General features: G+C 52.8%; 1 protein-coding gene across 1 annotated transcript in view; it reads right to left on the reverse strand.

Annotated features, from left to right (window-relative positions):
- nbeab (neurobeachin b) overlaps window positions 1-16,320 on the reverse strand; it is a 316,449-nt gene that overhangs the window by 135,101 nt on the left and 165,028 nt on the right. The window contains exons 34-36 of the mRNA XM_064301505.1: window positions 12,146-12,207; window positions 5,615-5,679; window positions 2,235-2,343 (exon numbers count right to left, since the gene is read on the reverse strand). Coding sequence (XP_064157575.1) covers window positions 2,235-2,343; window positions 5,615-5,679; window positions 12,146-12,207 — 236 coding nt within the window. The remainder of the gene's footprint in view (window positions 1-2,234; window positions 2,344-5,614; window positions 5,680-12,145; window positions 12,208-16,320) is intronic.

Consider the following 16,320-nt stretch of genomic DNA (forward strand, 5'->3'; position numbering starts at 1 on the left):
TGTGTGTGTGTGTACGCGTGTGTGTGCATGAGAGAGTGTGTGCGTGTGTGTGTGTGCGCGTGTGTGTGTGAAGGTGTGTGGTGTGTGTATGTGTTGTGTGTCTGTGCATGTTTTGTGATACATGTGTGTGTTGTGAGTGTGCGTCGGTGTGTACATGATTTGTGCGTGTGTGTATGTGTGTATGCACACACGGGTGTGTGTGTGCATGTGTGAGAGTGAGTGCGGACATGTTTTGTGTGTGTGTGGGTGCGTGCGCCATGTGTCCATGTTTGCACACGGAGTTGTAAATGCGTGTGGTAGAGCTGTGTTGGAAGAATGGCATTTGGAGTGTTAAAGACCAGGCCTGACAAATACTGGATACTCTCCTCCAGACAGAGCCAAGATGGGCCGAATGGCCTGGCATAATTGTGGAACATATTTGTGTTCTCGTGTTCACACGTGTGCTTGCGTGTTTGGCATGTGCAAGCGGCTCTGTAAGACTGCGTCCACTTTCGTGTCTACGTGTAAATGAGAGCACCCTGAGTGTGTGTGCTTTTGAGAGACTGCGTGTGTGTGTGTGTGTGTGAGTGTGTGTGTGTGTGCGTGTGTTCAGTTTAACGAGCGCCTCTTTGCATTTGTCGCTTGCCGTTTGGTACTGTTTCCGCGGTAACTGTCGTTACTGGGCACCGCGAAGCCATTTTGCAGTTCACAAAATGAACCTCCAGCACCAGCCCTGTTATGGCTGTCAACAGCGATCGACCAAACAGCCCACTGTCCTTGGATTCTTTTTTTTTTTTTTTTTTAAACCATGGTCAGGGTTGTCAGAGGATCCGCCATCATTTAAAAATTAAACCAGACCGGACGGCGCCCTCACCGGGAGCACGACGGCTCGAAAGTCACCTTCGTCTCAGCAGCAGCCGTTATTATTCATTTTTTTTTTAAAACTCTGTGAGCCTTTCCTCCGTCTATCTCCGCTCCTCTCCGGTTTTATTCGCACCTTAATCCGGGCTGGCGCAGCGGGGGGCCGAGCCGTTAGCCGCCGCCGCGGGCTAACGGGCGGAGGAGCGCTCTCTCTCCGCTGCCTGTGACTAAAGCGCGCCGACAGGAGGAGCTCCGGCGGCGGCTCCCGCTGACTGGCAGCCGCCCGACGTTCGTCTGATCTCCCCCGCAAACCGTGGCGGCTTAAGCTCGTGAAACCTCTCTCCTCGTCCTCCTCCTCCGCGTTATTCTCATAGAGCGCGCAACGTCAATGCGTTTGACGTTCACCTGGCATAATAAGTTGAACGTAATAAGTTGGCATAATAATAAGCTTTATATTTGCACGTCGCTAACCGCGCCTGTGTTTCGTGTTAACCTTTCAATGCTGTTTACTTGCGTTTTTTTTTTTTTTTTTGCTCTCTCAAATAAAAATAATTGATAAATATTAAAAAGTTGGGATGGGGGATTTAATACCATCTCGTGGGGCTGGCCATTATTTAAAGGAACTGGCTGTAGACGTGTTAGAGGACAAAAGGCTTAAACCCCACGAGGGGGAAATCGCTCTATTACCAGCGTATCATTTCACGCGCTGTTATTAAATCTGCTTATTGTGGGGCTCATAAGCGGGTCATTAATCCCCTATTGGAGACACAAGGGCAGGATTACAGAGGAGCTACTGACAGCCGGCATTTCGGCAGGATTCCCCCATAATTCCCCCCCGCTCATTCCCACCCCAGGTCCCGTTCCCCGAGTGAGGGGGAACGTTTAGGAGCTGGCTGAGAGACGGACGGGACTGTAACGCTCCGATCGCGGGTTCAACACCGGCATCCCAATGGGAAATCCTGGAATGCCGAGGATTCCGGAAATTTTCGTTTCTTTCCTTTCCGGAAACAGAGGGTTTTTGGGGTTTCGCTTTTTCAGTGATCCATACAATAACAAAAACATAGTGCTTTCCAAAAAAAACATTTAAACAAAATAAATAAATCACAAGAGTAGCAAGAAGGGGATCCATGTCACACAGAGAGGAGTGTAATACATGCTAATAAAACCCATATGTCAGGGTCCAGGTTAGGGTTACAGAGGACTTGTGGATGATGCAATCATCCAGGCTCCGCCTCCACTGATCCCGCCCCCTATGACCCTGCCACGGCGACCATGGTGACCACGTAGGCCAGTGCAGTGTGGTTGAGGGGGCTGGATCTGGACTGTAGAACACAAAGATGGGAACAGGGCGGGGGGGTCTGTTCCCCATGAGCGCTGACAGGGGGCGGGCCTACCTCAAACTCGGCGTGCTTGTGGACGTCCTCGGCGCGCTGTCTGTTGAGGATGAACTCCGCCTCGTTGGCCACGCGCACGATGTGGTCCTTCATGGCGTGACACAGCAGCCTGGGACAGCGAGGAGGTGGGAAGAGAGAAGAGAGGCGCTCAGACACCACCAGCCACCAGGGGGCGCTGCTCCTCTGTGAGCACACCCAGAGCCACACCCTCCCTTGACAGAAGTACGGCAGTGTGTGACAGAGCGGTTGAGCAGCTGAGATGCTGCCTCCTGCGATCCAAACTAATTGGAGCCTAAAATGCTTAAATTCACTCAGCGGAAAACAGAACTACAGAGACTGGAGACAGGTGTCACGCTTCCAAAACAAGCACGGCAGAGCTTCCACACCCTCTAAAGTACACACACATCTCTCCACTGGGGAAAAACAAACGACGATTAATTCCAGTTTACTGGGATTTTTTTTGTACATATATGTGTAAGTGTGTGTGTCGGTGTGTTTGTGTGTGTGTGTGTGTAATGTGAATGTTGCTGTAGGCATGTGTGAGTGTTTGATGTGTAGTGTGTGTAATGTGAATGTTTGCGTGTATGTGCATGTGTGAGTGTTTGTATGTGTGTGTGTGTGTGTGTGTAATGTGAATGTTTGCGTGTATGTGCATGTGTGAGTGTTTGTATGTGTGTGTATGTGTGTGCGCATGTGTCTGTGTTTGTATGTGTGAGAGCGTGTGCGCTCTTCATCTTTATTATTACTTTATTTGCAGCGTGCCTGTGTGTGTTCAGATTATATTGACAGGTGTCCCGGTCCCCTCACAGCCAGGCCATCAGTCTTAATCCCACAGCACTAAGCAGGGAGAAAGAGCACAGCTCCGAGCTGCAGCTGTGAGAGTCTCTCCAGCTCAGTCTGCTCCTCATACTAACGCAGGAGCTCCACGCTCAGCTTTGAAGACGGCAGGCAGCGCCGACCGAATTCTGAGACAAGTCTGGCGACACCTTTGAAAAAAACAGGAACCAGGAGCCGCACGTAAGTGGCAATCACTGAAGCACAGCTCGAATGCGAATCTCAAACCGAAAACAGAGACAAACGGGAAAAAAAAAAATTAAATAAAGTAAGGTGTCGCGCAGAAAGAGAGCGACTAACGGAGACGGCTTTTCACGCTTGCGTTAGCGGGCGCGCCCGCCCCTCGCGCGCGGCGTGACCGACGCGCGGGGGGAACAGGCTCGTAATTAACATCGTTTGTCTGCGTTACGTCGAACGGACGTGCAGAGCGGTGACGGGCCTCCCTCTCTCTCTCTCCGTCCACAATTCAGCAGCAAAACGAACGCAGAGAGGGCCGGTGGGGGGGGGGGGGGGGGGACACCCGGAGATACGCAGCGTCTGACTGGCCCGTTCAGACGGGCAACAGCTCCCCCCGGCCACTCCCATCTTGACAAACCCGGATCCACCCCCCCCTCCTACCCCCAACCCCCAACCCCAACCCCCCTCCCCTGATGTTTAAATTTCAACTTCAAATAATTGAACGCATGGAGGCCATTGTGCAGAGATTATGTGCCATTTTACACACCATTAAGCCTGCTTTGTTTTAATTACAGTGGGGCTTTGTTCCTCGCTGGTGTGTGATCCGGAGTCTAATTTCCACCCCTCCCTCCCGCCCGCCCGTCCTAGAGAGAGCGTTTCATCCACAGACACATTCATCAACTGTTTATGTCTCCTTAAGTGTTGACAAGCACTGAATTGCATTTTGAGTCCTGGGGAAAAAAAACAATAGAAAATCACTCTTTCTTTCTCTCCCTCCTCCTCCCTCTTTCGCTGTGCGGCCTGAAACCGGGGTAACAAGACCAGGTTCGAAGACCAAGGATGGACTGCACTGTCAGGTGAGGTCAATTTAGGGAAAAGTTAACAATGTGCATTGTCCATTAAGACCTAAGGGAGAGTGTGGGTGGGTGGGGGGGGGGGGGGAGACAGAGAGAGGGAGGAAAAGAGAGAGGAGCGAGAGAGGCAGAGAGATTGAGAGTGAGAGTGTGTGTGTAAGAGAGTGAGAGAGGGAGGAAGAGAGAAAGGGGAAGAGAGGGAGAGGAGAGAGAGGGAGAAGGACAAAGAGAGGGGGGGAAGAGAAAGGGAGAGGTGCAGAGCATCTCGCTGAGTGACTGTGCGCATTACCCTATAATCCGATGAGGAATGCTATGTATAGGGTGCACTGATGAAGAAGCGCACACAAGGCCCGGCTGATATATGAGCAATTTCACAGCAAGGTGAGGGGAAGGTGGACACCGGCAGCCCGCTGATTATCTTTCCTCTCCTCCTCTTTCTGTCCTCTCTCTCTCTCTCTCTCTCTCTCTCCCTCTCCCCCCCCTCTGGTGTCCCGCAGACAGAGGCGCACCTGGCGCCGGGGCCTAATGGGGAGGCAGCGGGGCGGCCCCATTGCTCATGCGGGGACAGGACAGGCAGAGCAGGTGTCCACTGCGCAGGGGCGGGGCCAGAGGGGGGCCAGGGGGGCGGGGCTAAGGGAGATGATTGATCTGCGCTGCTACGGAAACGCAGGCCAGCACCCTGGACAGCGGCGTTTGGCCGTGCTGACTCAGGTCCCTGTGTGGGGTGGGGTGGGGGGGTAGGGGCTGGGAGCTGGAGGATTTGGGGCAGGGAGAGAGGAGTGGCGGGGTGGGGGTGGGGGGGGGAGGGGGGGAGCGGGAGTCTCCCGACATATGGACCAGCAGATGGGCAGGCAGGCTGAGCGGAGATTCGCCCAGAAATACACCCTCTCTGAGCTGTGCCTCTCTCAAACGCCCGACAGAGAGAGAGAGAGGGAGAGAGAGAGAGAGAGAGATGGAGAGAGAGAGAGATGGAGAGAGGGAGAGAGAGAGACAGAGAGAGAGAGAGAGAGAGAGAGACAGAGACAGAGAGGGAGACAGAGAGAGAGAGAGACAGGGGGAGAGAGAGAGAGAGAGAGAGGGGGACATGAGAGAGATGAAAAGAGAGAGGGCTGAGAGATTATTATTTCCCCACCGTGATCGTTTACTGTGTCTGTTTTGGCAAAACAAACGCTAGTTAGTCATGCCAATGAAAAGGGAGGGAGAGAGGGAGAGAGAGAGGAAAGGGCAAAGAGGACGGACAGAGAGAGTCCTCACCCTGCTCCACGGTCTAGCCTCACAGAGAGCGTGAACGCGCTGCGCTCTGATCGGCCAATCACGTGGCTGCGTATACATACACCGTCGCCCTCTACCGAGTTCGCGACAGCAGCAAGGAGCTCACAGCTAATCCGAGCACCCGCCCCTGCTCCACCCGCCCCCCCCGCCGACGCTGCGGAGGGGAATAACGATGACCGCGCAGATAGCAGGAAGCAGGACGTCAGGCCCGCCCGCGTACAGGAAGCCCTCGCCCTTAATTACCTGCCCTCGTTGATGAGCTCGATGAAGGCCAGACCGGCGTTCTTCTGGATGGAGTTCTGCCACTCCTGAGAGAGAGAGAGAGAGCGAGAGAGGGAGAGAGAGAGAGAGAAAGAGAAAGAGAGAGAAGGCATGAGAGAGAGAGGCCGAGAGAGCGAGAGCGAGAGAGGGAGAGTATGAGAGAGAGAGGGAGGAGAGAGAGAGAGAGAGAGAGAGAGAGAGAGGCAGACTGGACGTTTATTTCTGTGCTTTTGTAGCGAGTAAAATGAGTAAAACACACAGAACGCTTCATTTCCTCACATAAACAGTGATTAAGAGCGGTACCAGGGCGCCTTGGGAAATCTCTTGATCAAAAATATTGGATATAAGCAAAATATTGGATATAAGCAAAAAAAAAAAAAAGACAAATTAATGAACTGTGTTTGAATTAAGAAATCATCAAGAGGCAATAAGTTAGCAATAAAAAAGCAATTATGCCACACAGCTCCCCGCAATTTCAGAAATCCACAAAATCCAGCAGTTCTGCAAGGCTTTAAAAAAAACCAACTTTACGTCGATTCTCAACAGAAAAGTCAACCTGCATGAAAACGCAGCTAAGGAGGGTTCGCGTACCCTAAATCTGACAGCGGCTCATTCAAACAAAGAACAGCCGTGTGTCTTAAAAAAGGAGGAAAAAAGAAAGAAGGGGAAGAGAAAAATAAAGACGATAAAAGGCTGAAACAGTGCAGTGCACGTGCGGCTGCCCTCCCTCTCCCTGGGAGGAGATGGGCGAGCAGGGAGGAGAGAGAGAGAGAGGGTAGCGGAGGGACGAAACTTTATCACCCTGCACTGGAGCAGCCGCCATTTCCTGCGTCCTGCGCGGTGACAGATTACGGAGGAGTCCCATCGTGCCGCCCCCCCCCCCCTGCGCCCCAGCGTGCCCCCCGTGCCCCCCCCCCGGCGGTACGGAGCCCAGGGGCGACGCGAGAGCGCCTCCTGGAAGCCATTAAAAAAGCGGGTCGGCGGTCCGGCTGGTTCGGCGGGTCCGGCCGCGGCTGTGGGAACTCGATCCCTCCCGCCTGGCTGAGCGAGCTCGGAACAGAAAGGGAAAACGGGAGAGGCCGGAGTTCAAGAGACAGAGCCGAAAATAAAAAGAGCAGAAGAAGAAAAAGGAGGAGGGAGGAAAAAAAAAAGAGAGAGAGAGAGAGAAGGACGTGGGGTGTAGTGCCCGGGTTCTAATAACCAGCCTACTTTGGTCGAACGAGGCACAGCAAGACCCCTCATTACAAGCAGGAAGCCCCCAAAAAGCGCACGCAGAGAAGAGCTTCATCAACTGACACATTAATAAAGACAAAAAAAATAACCTAATAACCTAAATAACTTTCAGCCTTGAGCCTCAGACATCAATAACATGTTTTTTTTTTTTTAAACTACAAAAATTTGTGTGTGTGAGGGAGTGGGTAACACAGGGCTGTGTAAGAGTGGGGCCCAATGAACATCCTCCAGCCCCACGTCGAGCCAGAGACACGGTGGGGGGTTGGGGGGATGAGGGAGGCAGGCGGCCTGCCCCATCTGGGCTCCAAATGTTCCCGCTGACCCCCTCTCTCTGAGCGGCCAGTATCCGCTCCGGAGGGGCTGTTCCTCGTTAGAGCAGCGCCGGAGCAGCGGCCGCTCCCTCCGAGGGGGCTGCCCGCACCCCGCCCACGTGACAAAAATAAATACGGGAGCGGGCGTCGCCACGGCGATGCGGCTCCCAGGGAAATTAGGGACTGAGAACCGCCCGGAGGTTCTCCTATCTTGTCTGAGGTAGCCCCTTAAAAGTGTCATTAAAACAGATATGAGGCTGTTTTATTTGGCCAGGAAGGAGCGTTCCCCGGGGGTGTTGTGACTTGCGAAGGGGGCAAGGGGGGGGCGGGTGGGGGGGTTGATCGGTGGGCCCGGCCCATGTGAAGTGAATTAGCGCTGACGCGAGCCTCCAGAAGGGCGGTAACCTGACCCCCGCGTGTCAATTCGGCCCAGACCCGGGGCCTTCGCCACCTCCAGGCGACGGGACGTTTGTTCGGGAGCTCAGATAAGAGAATCGGACGTCCTCGCTAATCTGGAGCTGTTAGCGCGGGAGTTTCAGAGCGGCCCGGGCCAGGCGGGGGCTCCCTCCGCGGGGGGAGGGAGGGACGGAGGGGGAGAACGGGGGTCCTGCTCGACCCCCTGCGCTTTCACCACCTGGGACAGAAACACAGCGTCCCCTTCTCTGCGTCCTGTACCAAACCTCTGAGCACTGGCCCGCTGTTGCCCAATTCATCCTCCACAGACCAGGGAGAAAAGAAGTACTTTACATTTTTTTTTTACATGCTGTAATTCAAAGTGTCCTGAATGATATTTAAAAAAACAGTGCAGTGAAAATATTGTCAATTGTCAATTTTACTTTTATTGAATGTTCCTTGTAGCGTAGGTATCTGCATGGTAAAATGTATGGTTCTTGACATTAAGACCAGAAACTTATGTCCTCTACAGGGGACACAAATGAACTTGCCAGGTGTGAGGAGGAGAAACTGAAAGCATGGGGTGTTTGTGAGCGTACCCCCACACGTAAGACCACCACATGACCGCGACGGTCAAGCACACAGGTGGCTGCGTTTACAGTTTGAACCGCAGAGGAAAACACAAATAAATCAAAGCAGCCTCCTGAAATTACTCGTGGAAACGCATCGTTTATATCCAGCCGCAGACTGCAATGTTAATTCCGCCTTATCTGGAGAACGTATCCGCGAGCGAAAGCGCAGGAAGCGTGCTTCAGCGGGGCGGGTCAAAGGCCAAACCTCAACGAAAGTGGTCGTCGCAGCCGGCCGAGAGCGTCTGTTTCCCCCAAAAAAAACTCGGCGCCCTCCAAGAGGCCTCGCCCGCCCCCCCCCCTCTTTGAGAGCTGCAGACTTAATGTGCGCTAAGCGCTTGTGGCGTCTCAATCCGACCTGTCAGAGGGGGGGGGGGGGGGGGGGGGTAACAGATTCGCTTTTATCTGCGCCGGGCCGCACATCTGGAGGCCTTCCGCCGCCGAGCCTACGGCGGCTTCGCCGTGTGTCCTCTACGCCCGAGCCGCTACGAGAAACAGACCCGCCTGACCTTTTCGCCTTTTTTTTTTACGGGCGCGTTTCGAAACGCAGACGCCCGGCTTTACCCCCCCCCCCCCGGGGGGCGCCGCCGCGGACAAGGACGTGCGGTAATGACGGATGGTTGGATCGTTTGTTAGCGGTCCTGAGAGCACAGCGAGGACGAGGAGGGATGGGTTAACGCAGGGACTGCAAGCGGAAATCTTTTAAACTGAGAAGCCAGGGCGGAGGTGAGGATAACGGTACGTCAGAGATGTTAAACATCGGCCACTGCAAGCCTGTTGGTAAATCTCCTGGCCACAAATACCCCTGTACGTATCTAAACGCAGTAGAAGCTTTCATAGCAAGTTTCACTCAGCAAACACCCTACATAGCCACAAAACAATCAATGGAGCAGAAAGGTGCAGTGTCCAACGGACTGCAGACACGTTTACATCTTCATGTTCTAGAGAAGATCAATGTGGGTTGGTGCCTCCTGGCTTAGTAAGGCCAAGCTGCGCCCGCTATGCGCAGCTCTTTGTTGCATCCCAAACCACCAGGATGCACCTGCAGTACATCCAGCCCGGTATTGTTTTGCAGTGGACACGGTGGTTTTGTATCCCACTGTCCTCTGCTGCTTTCTACAAAATGTCCCCAGGGTCCTGTTTGTGGGCTGTGTGGCCCTTGCCTGTAACTGTATTTTACCTCAACACAGTCACCCTGTACTTCTCAACATCAGCCTTGTTTTTGACGCTGTTCCCTCTTCCAAGGGCAGTCTTAATCTCCCCCTCCCCCCACCCACCCCCGGCCCCCCTGCCCCAGCATCTGAACTTTGCTTGTGTGTCTGAACGTTTTTTTTTTTTTTAACCCCACACCCCATGTTTTACAGCCTCCCCATCTTCACAGTCAGTCCCGCAGGAGGGCCGCCGCCCTGGGAGTGCGAGGGCTCGCCGGAGAGCCCGGCTCCGCTCAGACTCCCGCGGCGGAAAGTTCTGGAAGGACGCGGGGCAAAGGGGGGGGGGGGGGGCGCCGGTTGCAAGTCCCTCATTTTCCCACCGATCGATATTTCAGGCTAAGTTTCACCCCCGGGAGCCCCTAATGGCCGGAAGCGGCAGGGCCACGGTAATGCTATCCGCGCCGCGGAGGAGGAGGAGGAGGAGAGGAGAGGAGAGAGGAGCCCCAGCGCCCGCGGCGACGCTCCACTCGCCATAAATCCAGCGGCTGGGAACGGCCGGCGTCCCACCGCGGCTTCTTCTTTCCCCCTTTTCTATCTTTTTTTTGGGGTGGGGGCAGACGGAGGGGGGGAAGAATAGATGCAGGAAGGAGCCGTCGGGACGCTTCAAAGGGAGGAGCGGCTCAGCGTGACCCGGGACACCTCCGCCGCCGCCGAGGGCCTCCGAGCGCCTGGAGGACTCGCTCCTCTGCGCCCGCGCCTCCCCGAAAACAGATGTGCGCTCCGGGCAGGCTGCAGCGGTGCCGGGACTCCACCGCGGGCCTAGCCGGCCGGGACAAGCACCGGTTCCTCAGCGAGCCCCTCCGCACCATCCCCCCGCCCCCCCCCCCCAAAAACGCTCTGATCAGCTGGACACACGGAAGGGCAGCAGTGGTCTAACGGCTTCCTCATGGACGCTAGCTCGGCGCGGGACTGATGAGCTGACGGCAGGGCAGGTATGTTAAATATCTCCTGTGGTAACTGCAACACTGGGACCCTGGCCGCTCTGAAGCCAAAGCTTACTGAGGGAGATTTAAGGGGGTCAGCTCCGTGGCAGCCCGCGCGTTCGCTGTAAGCGCTCAAGGCAACGGGACGCTGCGGGGGTTATGTGAGTAGGGTCTGCTCTGTGTGTAAGGCCCTATGCAGTGAGTAGGGACTCTATGCAGTGAGTAGGGGCTCATTAGTGAGTGGGTCGATGTGAGAGGGGCTCTGTTGTTGCTGTGAGAAGCAGGTAAAGTTCATCAATGACTAGGAGGTAATATGAGTCAACTCTAGTAGCATGCGTGGAAATGCCGATCATTTCTCTAGGGTTCGCCTATACACAGCTGTGTTTATTGCAAATCTCTTTCTGTAAAAATGGATAGATGGATGTTACTGCATAGTAAGTTGAGGACATCATTTGAAAAGTGGGATAGAAAAACAATGGTGTAGATGACAGGGATGTCAATATTATTAGCAACCAGAATAAGGAGCTTGAAAATTACTGTGTATGTGTGTGTATATGTGTGTGCGTGTGTGTGTGTTCGTGTGTGTATATGTGTGTGTGTGTGTGCGTGTGTGTGCATGTGTGTATATGTATGTGAGTGTGTGTGTGCGTGTGTGTGTGTATATGTATGTGAGTGTGTGTGTGTGTGTGTGTGTGTGTATGTATGTATGTGAGTGTGTGTGTGTGTGTGTGTGTGTGTGTGTGTGTGTCCGTGCATTTTCTGCGCTGGGGCTGGGTGCTGATATCTGATATCTGATACGGGCGTCCAAGGGCGGATTTGTGGACGAGGGCGCTGGAAGTAATGGACAGAAGCAGGGCAAGCTGCTATTAGCACAGTGGGGCTCAATACCATTTCAGTTCAGTTAAATAACCCTGGGTACTGCTGTTAGCGATGCTATCCTGAAGAAAGCATATGAAGCCGATTGTATTTGCTACCTTCTGGAAAGACAACGCAATGGCACAAGATGGCGCAGTGTGGATTTCAGATGTGATGCGTAGACTTTATATGCAACGGCAGCCATTTCTAGCCTACATTAGAGTACCGGTCAGGTTTATGACCAGATTCCCCCGAGAACTGGTGAACAGGGCAGTAATGTATCCTAGTGCTGGGAGACATGCCTCCTAAAAGGCTTTCAGCCACAAAGAGCGCTCATTGGCCAAAGGGGATGACTGACAGAGAGCTTAACAAATCAACGTTAAGCTCAAACAATGCGTACTTTAGATCTTCACTCTTATAAGGTCATAGCACAGTCAAATCTGGTAACAATGCAGGAGCACAGTCAGGGTGAGCTCAGAACAGAACCTGCACAGGGTAAGAGACAAGGAACAGGCCTCAGCGCCAGCCTTCCATTAGCACTGCAAGAGCTGCAGACTCTCACTGCAAGAGCTGCAGACTCTCACTGCGTGGGCTGCAGACTCTCACTGCGTGGGCTGCAGACTCTCACTGCGTGGGCTGCACACTCTCACTGCGATGGCTGCAGACTCTCACTGCCAGGGCTGCAGACTCTCACTGCCAGGGCTGCAGACTCTCACTGCCAGGGCTGCAGACTCTCACTGCGTGGGCTGCAGACTCTCACTGCGATGGCTGCAGACTCTCACTGCGATGGCTGCAGACTCCCACTACCAGGGCTGCAGAGTCTCCCTGTGAGGGCACTGCAGGTAGTTCTCCCCCAAGGGCTCAGGTGGCACAGCAGTAATTCAATGCGCACAATTTAAGACCGAGGAGGAAAGAGATGGAGGAGGAAAGATGGATTCCTGAGGAGATGGAAGCTCACCTGTGAGCAGAGCAGCATGACCAGCTCCACCACTGAGGTGCTGGACTTCATACACACCAGACCTGCAGGAGCACAGAGCACAGACAGGAGAGCGTGAGCACAGGGACAACACACACACACGCACACACACACACACACACACATACACACCAGACCTGCAGGAGCACAGAGCACAGACAGAAGAGCGTGAGCACAGGGACACACACACACACACGCGCGCGCACACACACACACACATACACACATACACGCAAACATACGCACACACACATACTCAACCAGAACCTGCAGGAGCAAGAGACAACACACAGGAGGCAGCCTGAGCACAGGCACCAGCACACACGCAGCGCAGACTCACACACACACGCATACACACCCAGAGCTCAGGAGCACAGAGCACAGGCAGGAGAGAGGAACACAGGGACAACACACACACGAACACACACACACACACACACACACACACACACACACACACACACACACAGATACACACCAGACCTGCAGGAGCACAGAGCACAGAGCACAGACAAGAGAGCGTGAGCACAGGGACACACACACACGTACACGCACACACACATGCACAGACAACCACACACACACACACACACACACACACACACATACACACCAGACCTGCAGGAGCACAGAGCACAGACAGGAGAGAGTGAGCACAGGGACAACACACACATGTACACGCACACACACATGCACAGACAACCACACACACACACACACACACACACACACACACACACACAAGGGTACACGCATGCATACATACATACAGAGACACTCAGACACACTCACATGCACACGCATACATACATACACACACACACACAGTCACACAGGCAGGCGTACACGCATACACACAGGCAGGCACACAGGCAAACGCACGCACGCACTCACATACAGGACATACATGAGCACACGCACCAAAGTAAGTCAACAAAAGCACTAACACATGTATATGCACAGGCATACACATACACATGACTTGCACTCTCTAAAGTGCACAGGCTAAAACATATCATTTACACCCTCAGACAATGGGTGTTTTGCGCAGACACAAACAAACAAGCAAGCATGTCTACACCCACTCACATACGCACACACACACACACACACACACACAGAAGAGATACAAGTGACACTCAATGAAGAGAGGAGAGCAGAGCTTTAGAGGAGAAGAGGAGAGGAGGAGAGGAGAGGACAGATACGTCACTCTCACAGACATGACCGGTGCAGAGGGACATATCTCCCTCACACACGGCCACAGCAGGGTGACAGGACAGGAGCCAGCAGGACAGGCAGAGGATGCATCCCCCTCTCACACAACACCACGCACAATTCCAACAGACAGGGGAAGAAAGGAGGAACATTCTCTCATTCTGCGACGGACCGAAGGGAGGGACAAATCTTTCTTCCACAGACGGGAGGAGAGGAAGAGAGAGAAACATCTCTCACAGACAGAGGAGAGGAGCAGCCATTCTCTCTCAGACAGACTGAGAACATGAGCAGTGACATCACAGAGAAAGAGAAACAGTTTGCTCACAGATAAGTGTGCATAGAGAATACTGACCCATCTTAATCTCATACAGTACAGAGGCGAGAGGAGAGATACAGAGTAGTGAATGTGTGGAATAGCCAGCCAGGTCATGTAGTAGAGGCAGAAACTCTGGGGATTTTCAAGATTAGGCTTGATAGGGTGTTAGATACTAGTCTGTAGGTAATCAGAGCATTAATTTAGTCAGGGAAATGGCGAGCTTTGTTGGGTTGAATGGCTTGTTCTCGATGTTATGTTATGTTGTTATGTTATGAGCCAGCATTGAGTGGAGAATGTTTGCAACTGTTAGGTGGAACAAGAGATCGCTCTGTACACTGTTATATTTAGTAAAATATAAAAGAGATGATTCCTCATATCTAGCCAAAAAAGGAAGAAAAAAAATGACACTAAGAAACAAGCCTGTTTCACAGTGCTATTCCTACAGACCCCGTGGAGTTTATGCACCTGATCCATAAATATAAACAGACCATATGTTGTCACCTGCTGTTCTGTTGGTGTATTTATACTTTATTGTTCCCTTGGGTCTTTGAGTTAATGAAAAGCTCTTCTTCTTCTTCTTGTTCTTCCTCTTCTTCTTCTTCTTCTTATCAGTAGTAGCAGTAGCAGTAGTAGTAGCAGTAGCAGCAGTAGTAGCAGTAGCAGCAGTAGTAGCAGTAGTAGTACTAGTAGTGTTTTGGAAGCATTTTCCTGATGATAAACCTCTTGGTAATTGGCCTTTCACTTCACTTCATGAGAGCAGGAGAGCAAATTCGACAGCCTATAAGCGCAAGTTTCTGCTGTAATATCTCGCCCCCGCCCCCCCCCCCCCCCCCCGGCGCGTCGCGCGCGTCCTCTCACTCAGACTTAATGAGCCGCGCTGAAGGTCTGTTAATGTATCCGGGTTGGACGGAGGTCAGAGGTCGCGGCGATGCGGGCGGCGGCGCGCGGGGGTCGATACCGCTGCAGCCGCCGCCATTAAAGAGGCAGGGAGCGCCGCGGCTCAGGCGCACGCAGCGGCGCGTCGACGCGCTTCGCAGGCCAGCGGCGTAAAAAACAAACAACTTACCTCCTGTACAAACGAACGCAGCCCAGAACAACAGACAAAACATTGCTCAATTCAGATTCAGAGGCAAACAAATTCCAAATGCTAAGATTCACTGTCAGGTTGCACCAAAAATTCATATTTCTAAACACATTTTTTGAAAAAAATGATTTTTATGACTCATACAAATGAGCTCCTCTGTTTACACGTTAAAATTCACTTGGTTATGTGCTGCCTGCCTCTGGTTTTTGGGTGCAAGCTTGACACGAATGTTAGCACAGTACACAGGGGCACCGACAGTATGGTAGCCCCTCAGGGACAAACAGAACGATGTGTCTGAGACAGAAGACTATGGTGCGGCGAGGCATTCAACACTGAGGACGGCTTGCGGGCGCTGCACAGGCGATGTGTCTCAGGTGTGAACCCAGACCCTTCAGTCATTCCTGGGGAGAGCGCTCCGTCTCCATGGCTACCAGGTGAATCTGACCTGGATCGACTTCGGTTGCCCCCCCCCCCCCCCCCAACCCCCTCCTCCCTCTCTGCCAGTGGCATTCGCTGCTCGGCTGCAGAATACTGAAGAAGCCTCACTCACACATACACACACAGTCATACCCTGGGTCTCCTGTAACACACTGTAGAATGACCTCTCTATCCCTTTCCCTCTACCACTCCTTCACCCTCTCCCTCTATCTTTCTCTCAAACACTCACACACACACATGCACATGTGCACACGCATGCACACACACACACATACACGCCACATATCCCCTGGTCATCGGTTGCAAACGGTGGCTTTCAAAGCAGACAGTGGACTAATGAAACAAGAAGCAGGTTTGAGAAGCTCATTTTCAGAACAAGAGCTCTGACTGATGCACTGCTCGCACTTCCTGTCCTTTTGGGAGAGGGGCAGTAAGGAGGGAGAGGGGCAGTAATGGGGAAGAGGGGCAGTAATGAGGGAGGGGGTAATATTGGGAGAAGAAGGAAAGGGCAGGAGGGAGAGAGGAGTTTGTTCGTTTGCAGGGCTTTGTAGGTGAAGGGAAGGAGATGATGGTATTCAGTGAAGCGGACTGATATATGATAGATGAGAAATCAGAATTGAGTCTCTGTGATCATGTGATGATGCTTCATATGAAGAGACAATCCAAGAAAACCTTTTATTTCCCTCAAAGCGTCCAGAGAGACCTTGGTTTAGATATGACCACAAGGCAGTTATGAGCTGCATTTTTATCTCACTTATTTTATGTTTCAGTAAAAAACACAGGTCAAAAAGGTTTACAAATCTTACTAATGTGAAAGTCTGCCTTTAGCTGCGAAGAGGCTCTGTGTTGGCTGTGATGTTTAAGAACACGCTGCAGAGGTATTTTATACAAGCGCTGGAGAAGATCTCCCACGCTGGGGGAACTGGCCCCATTCCTCCTATAATTACATTGCAGGTAAAAAGGCTGTAAAAAGGTACCTTACATGAATTCAGTCTGTGTGTGTGTGTGTGTGTGTGTGTGTGTGTGTGAACGAGTATCTGTGTGTGTGCGTGTGAGTGAGAGAGAGGGAAAGAGAGAGGGAGAGAGAAAGAGAGAGAGAGAGGG

Source organism: Anguilla rostrata, chromosome 12 (genome assembly GCF_018555375.3).
Source record: "Anguilla rostrata isolate EN2019 chromosome 12, ASM1855537v3, whole genome shotgun sequence".
Classification (NCBI taxonomy): Eukaryota; Metazoa; Chordata; class Actinopteri; order Anguilliformes; family Anguillidae; genus Anguilla; species Anguilla rostrata.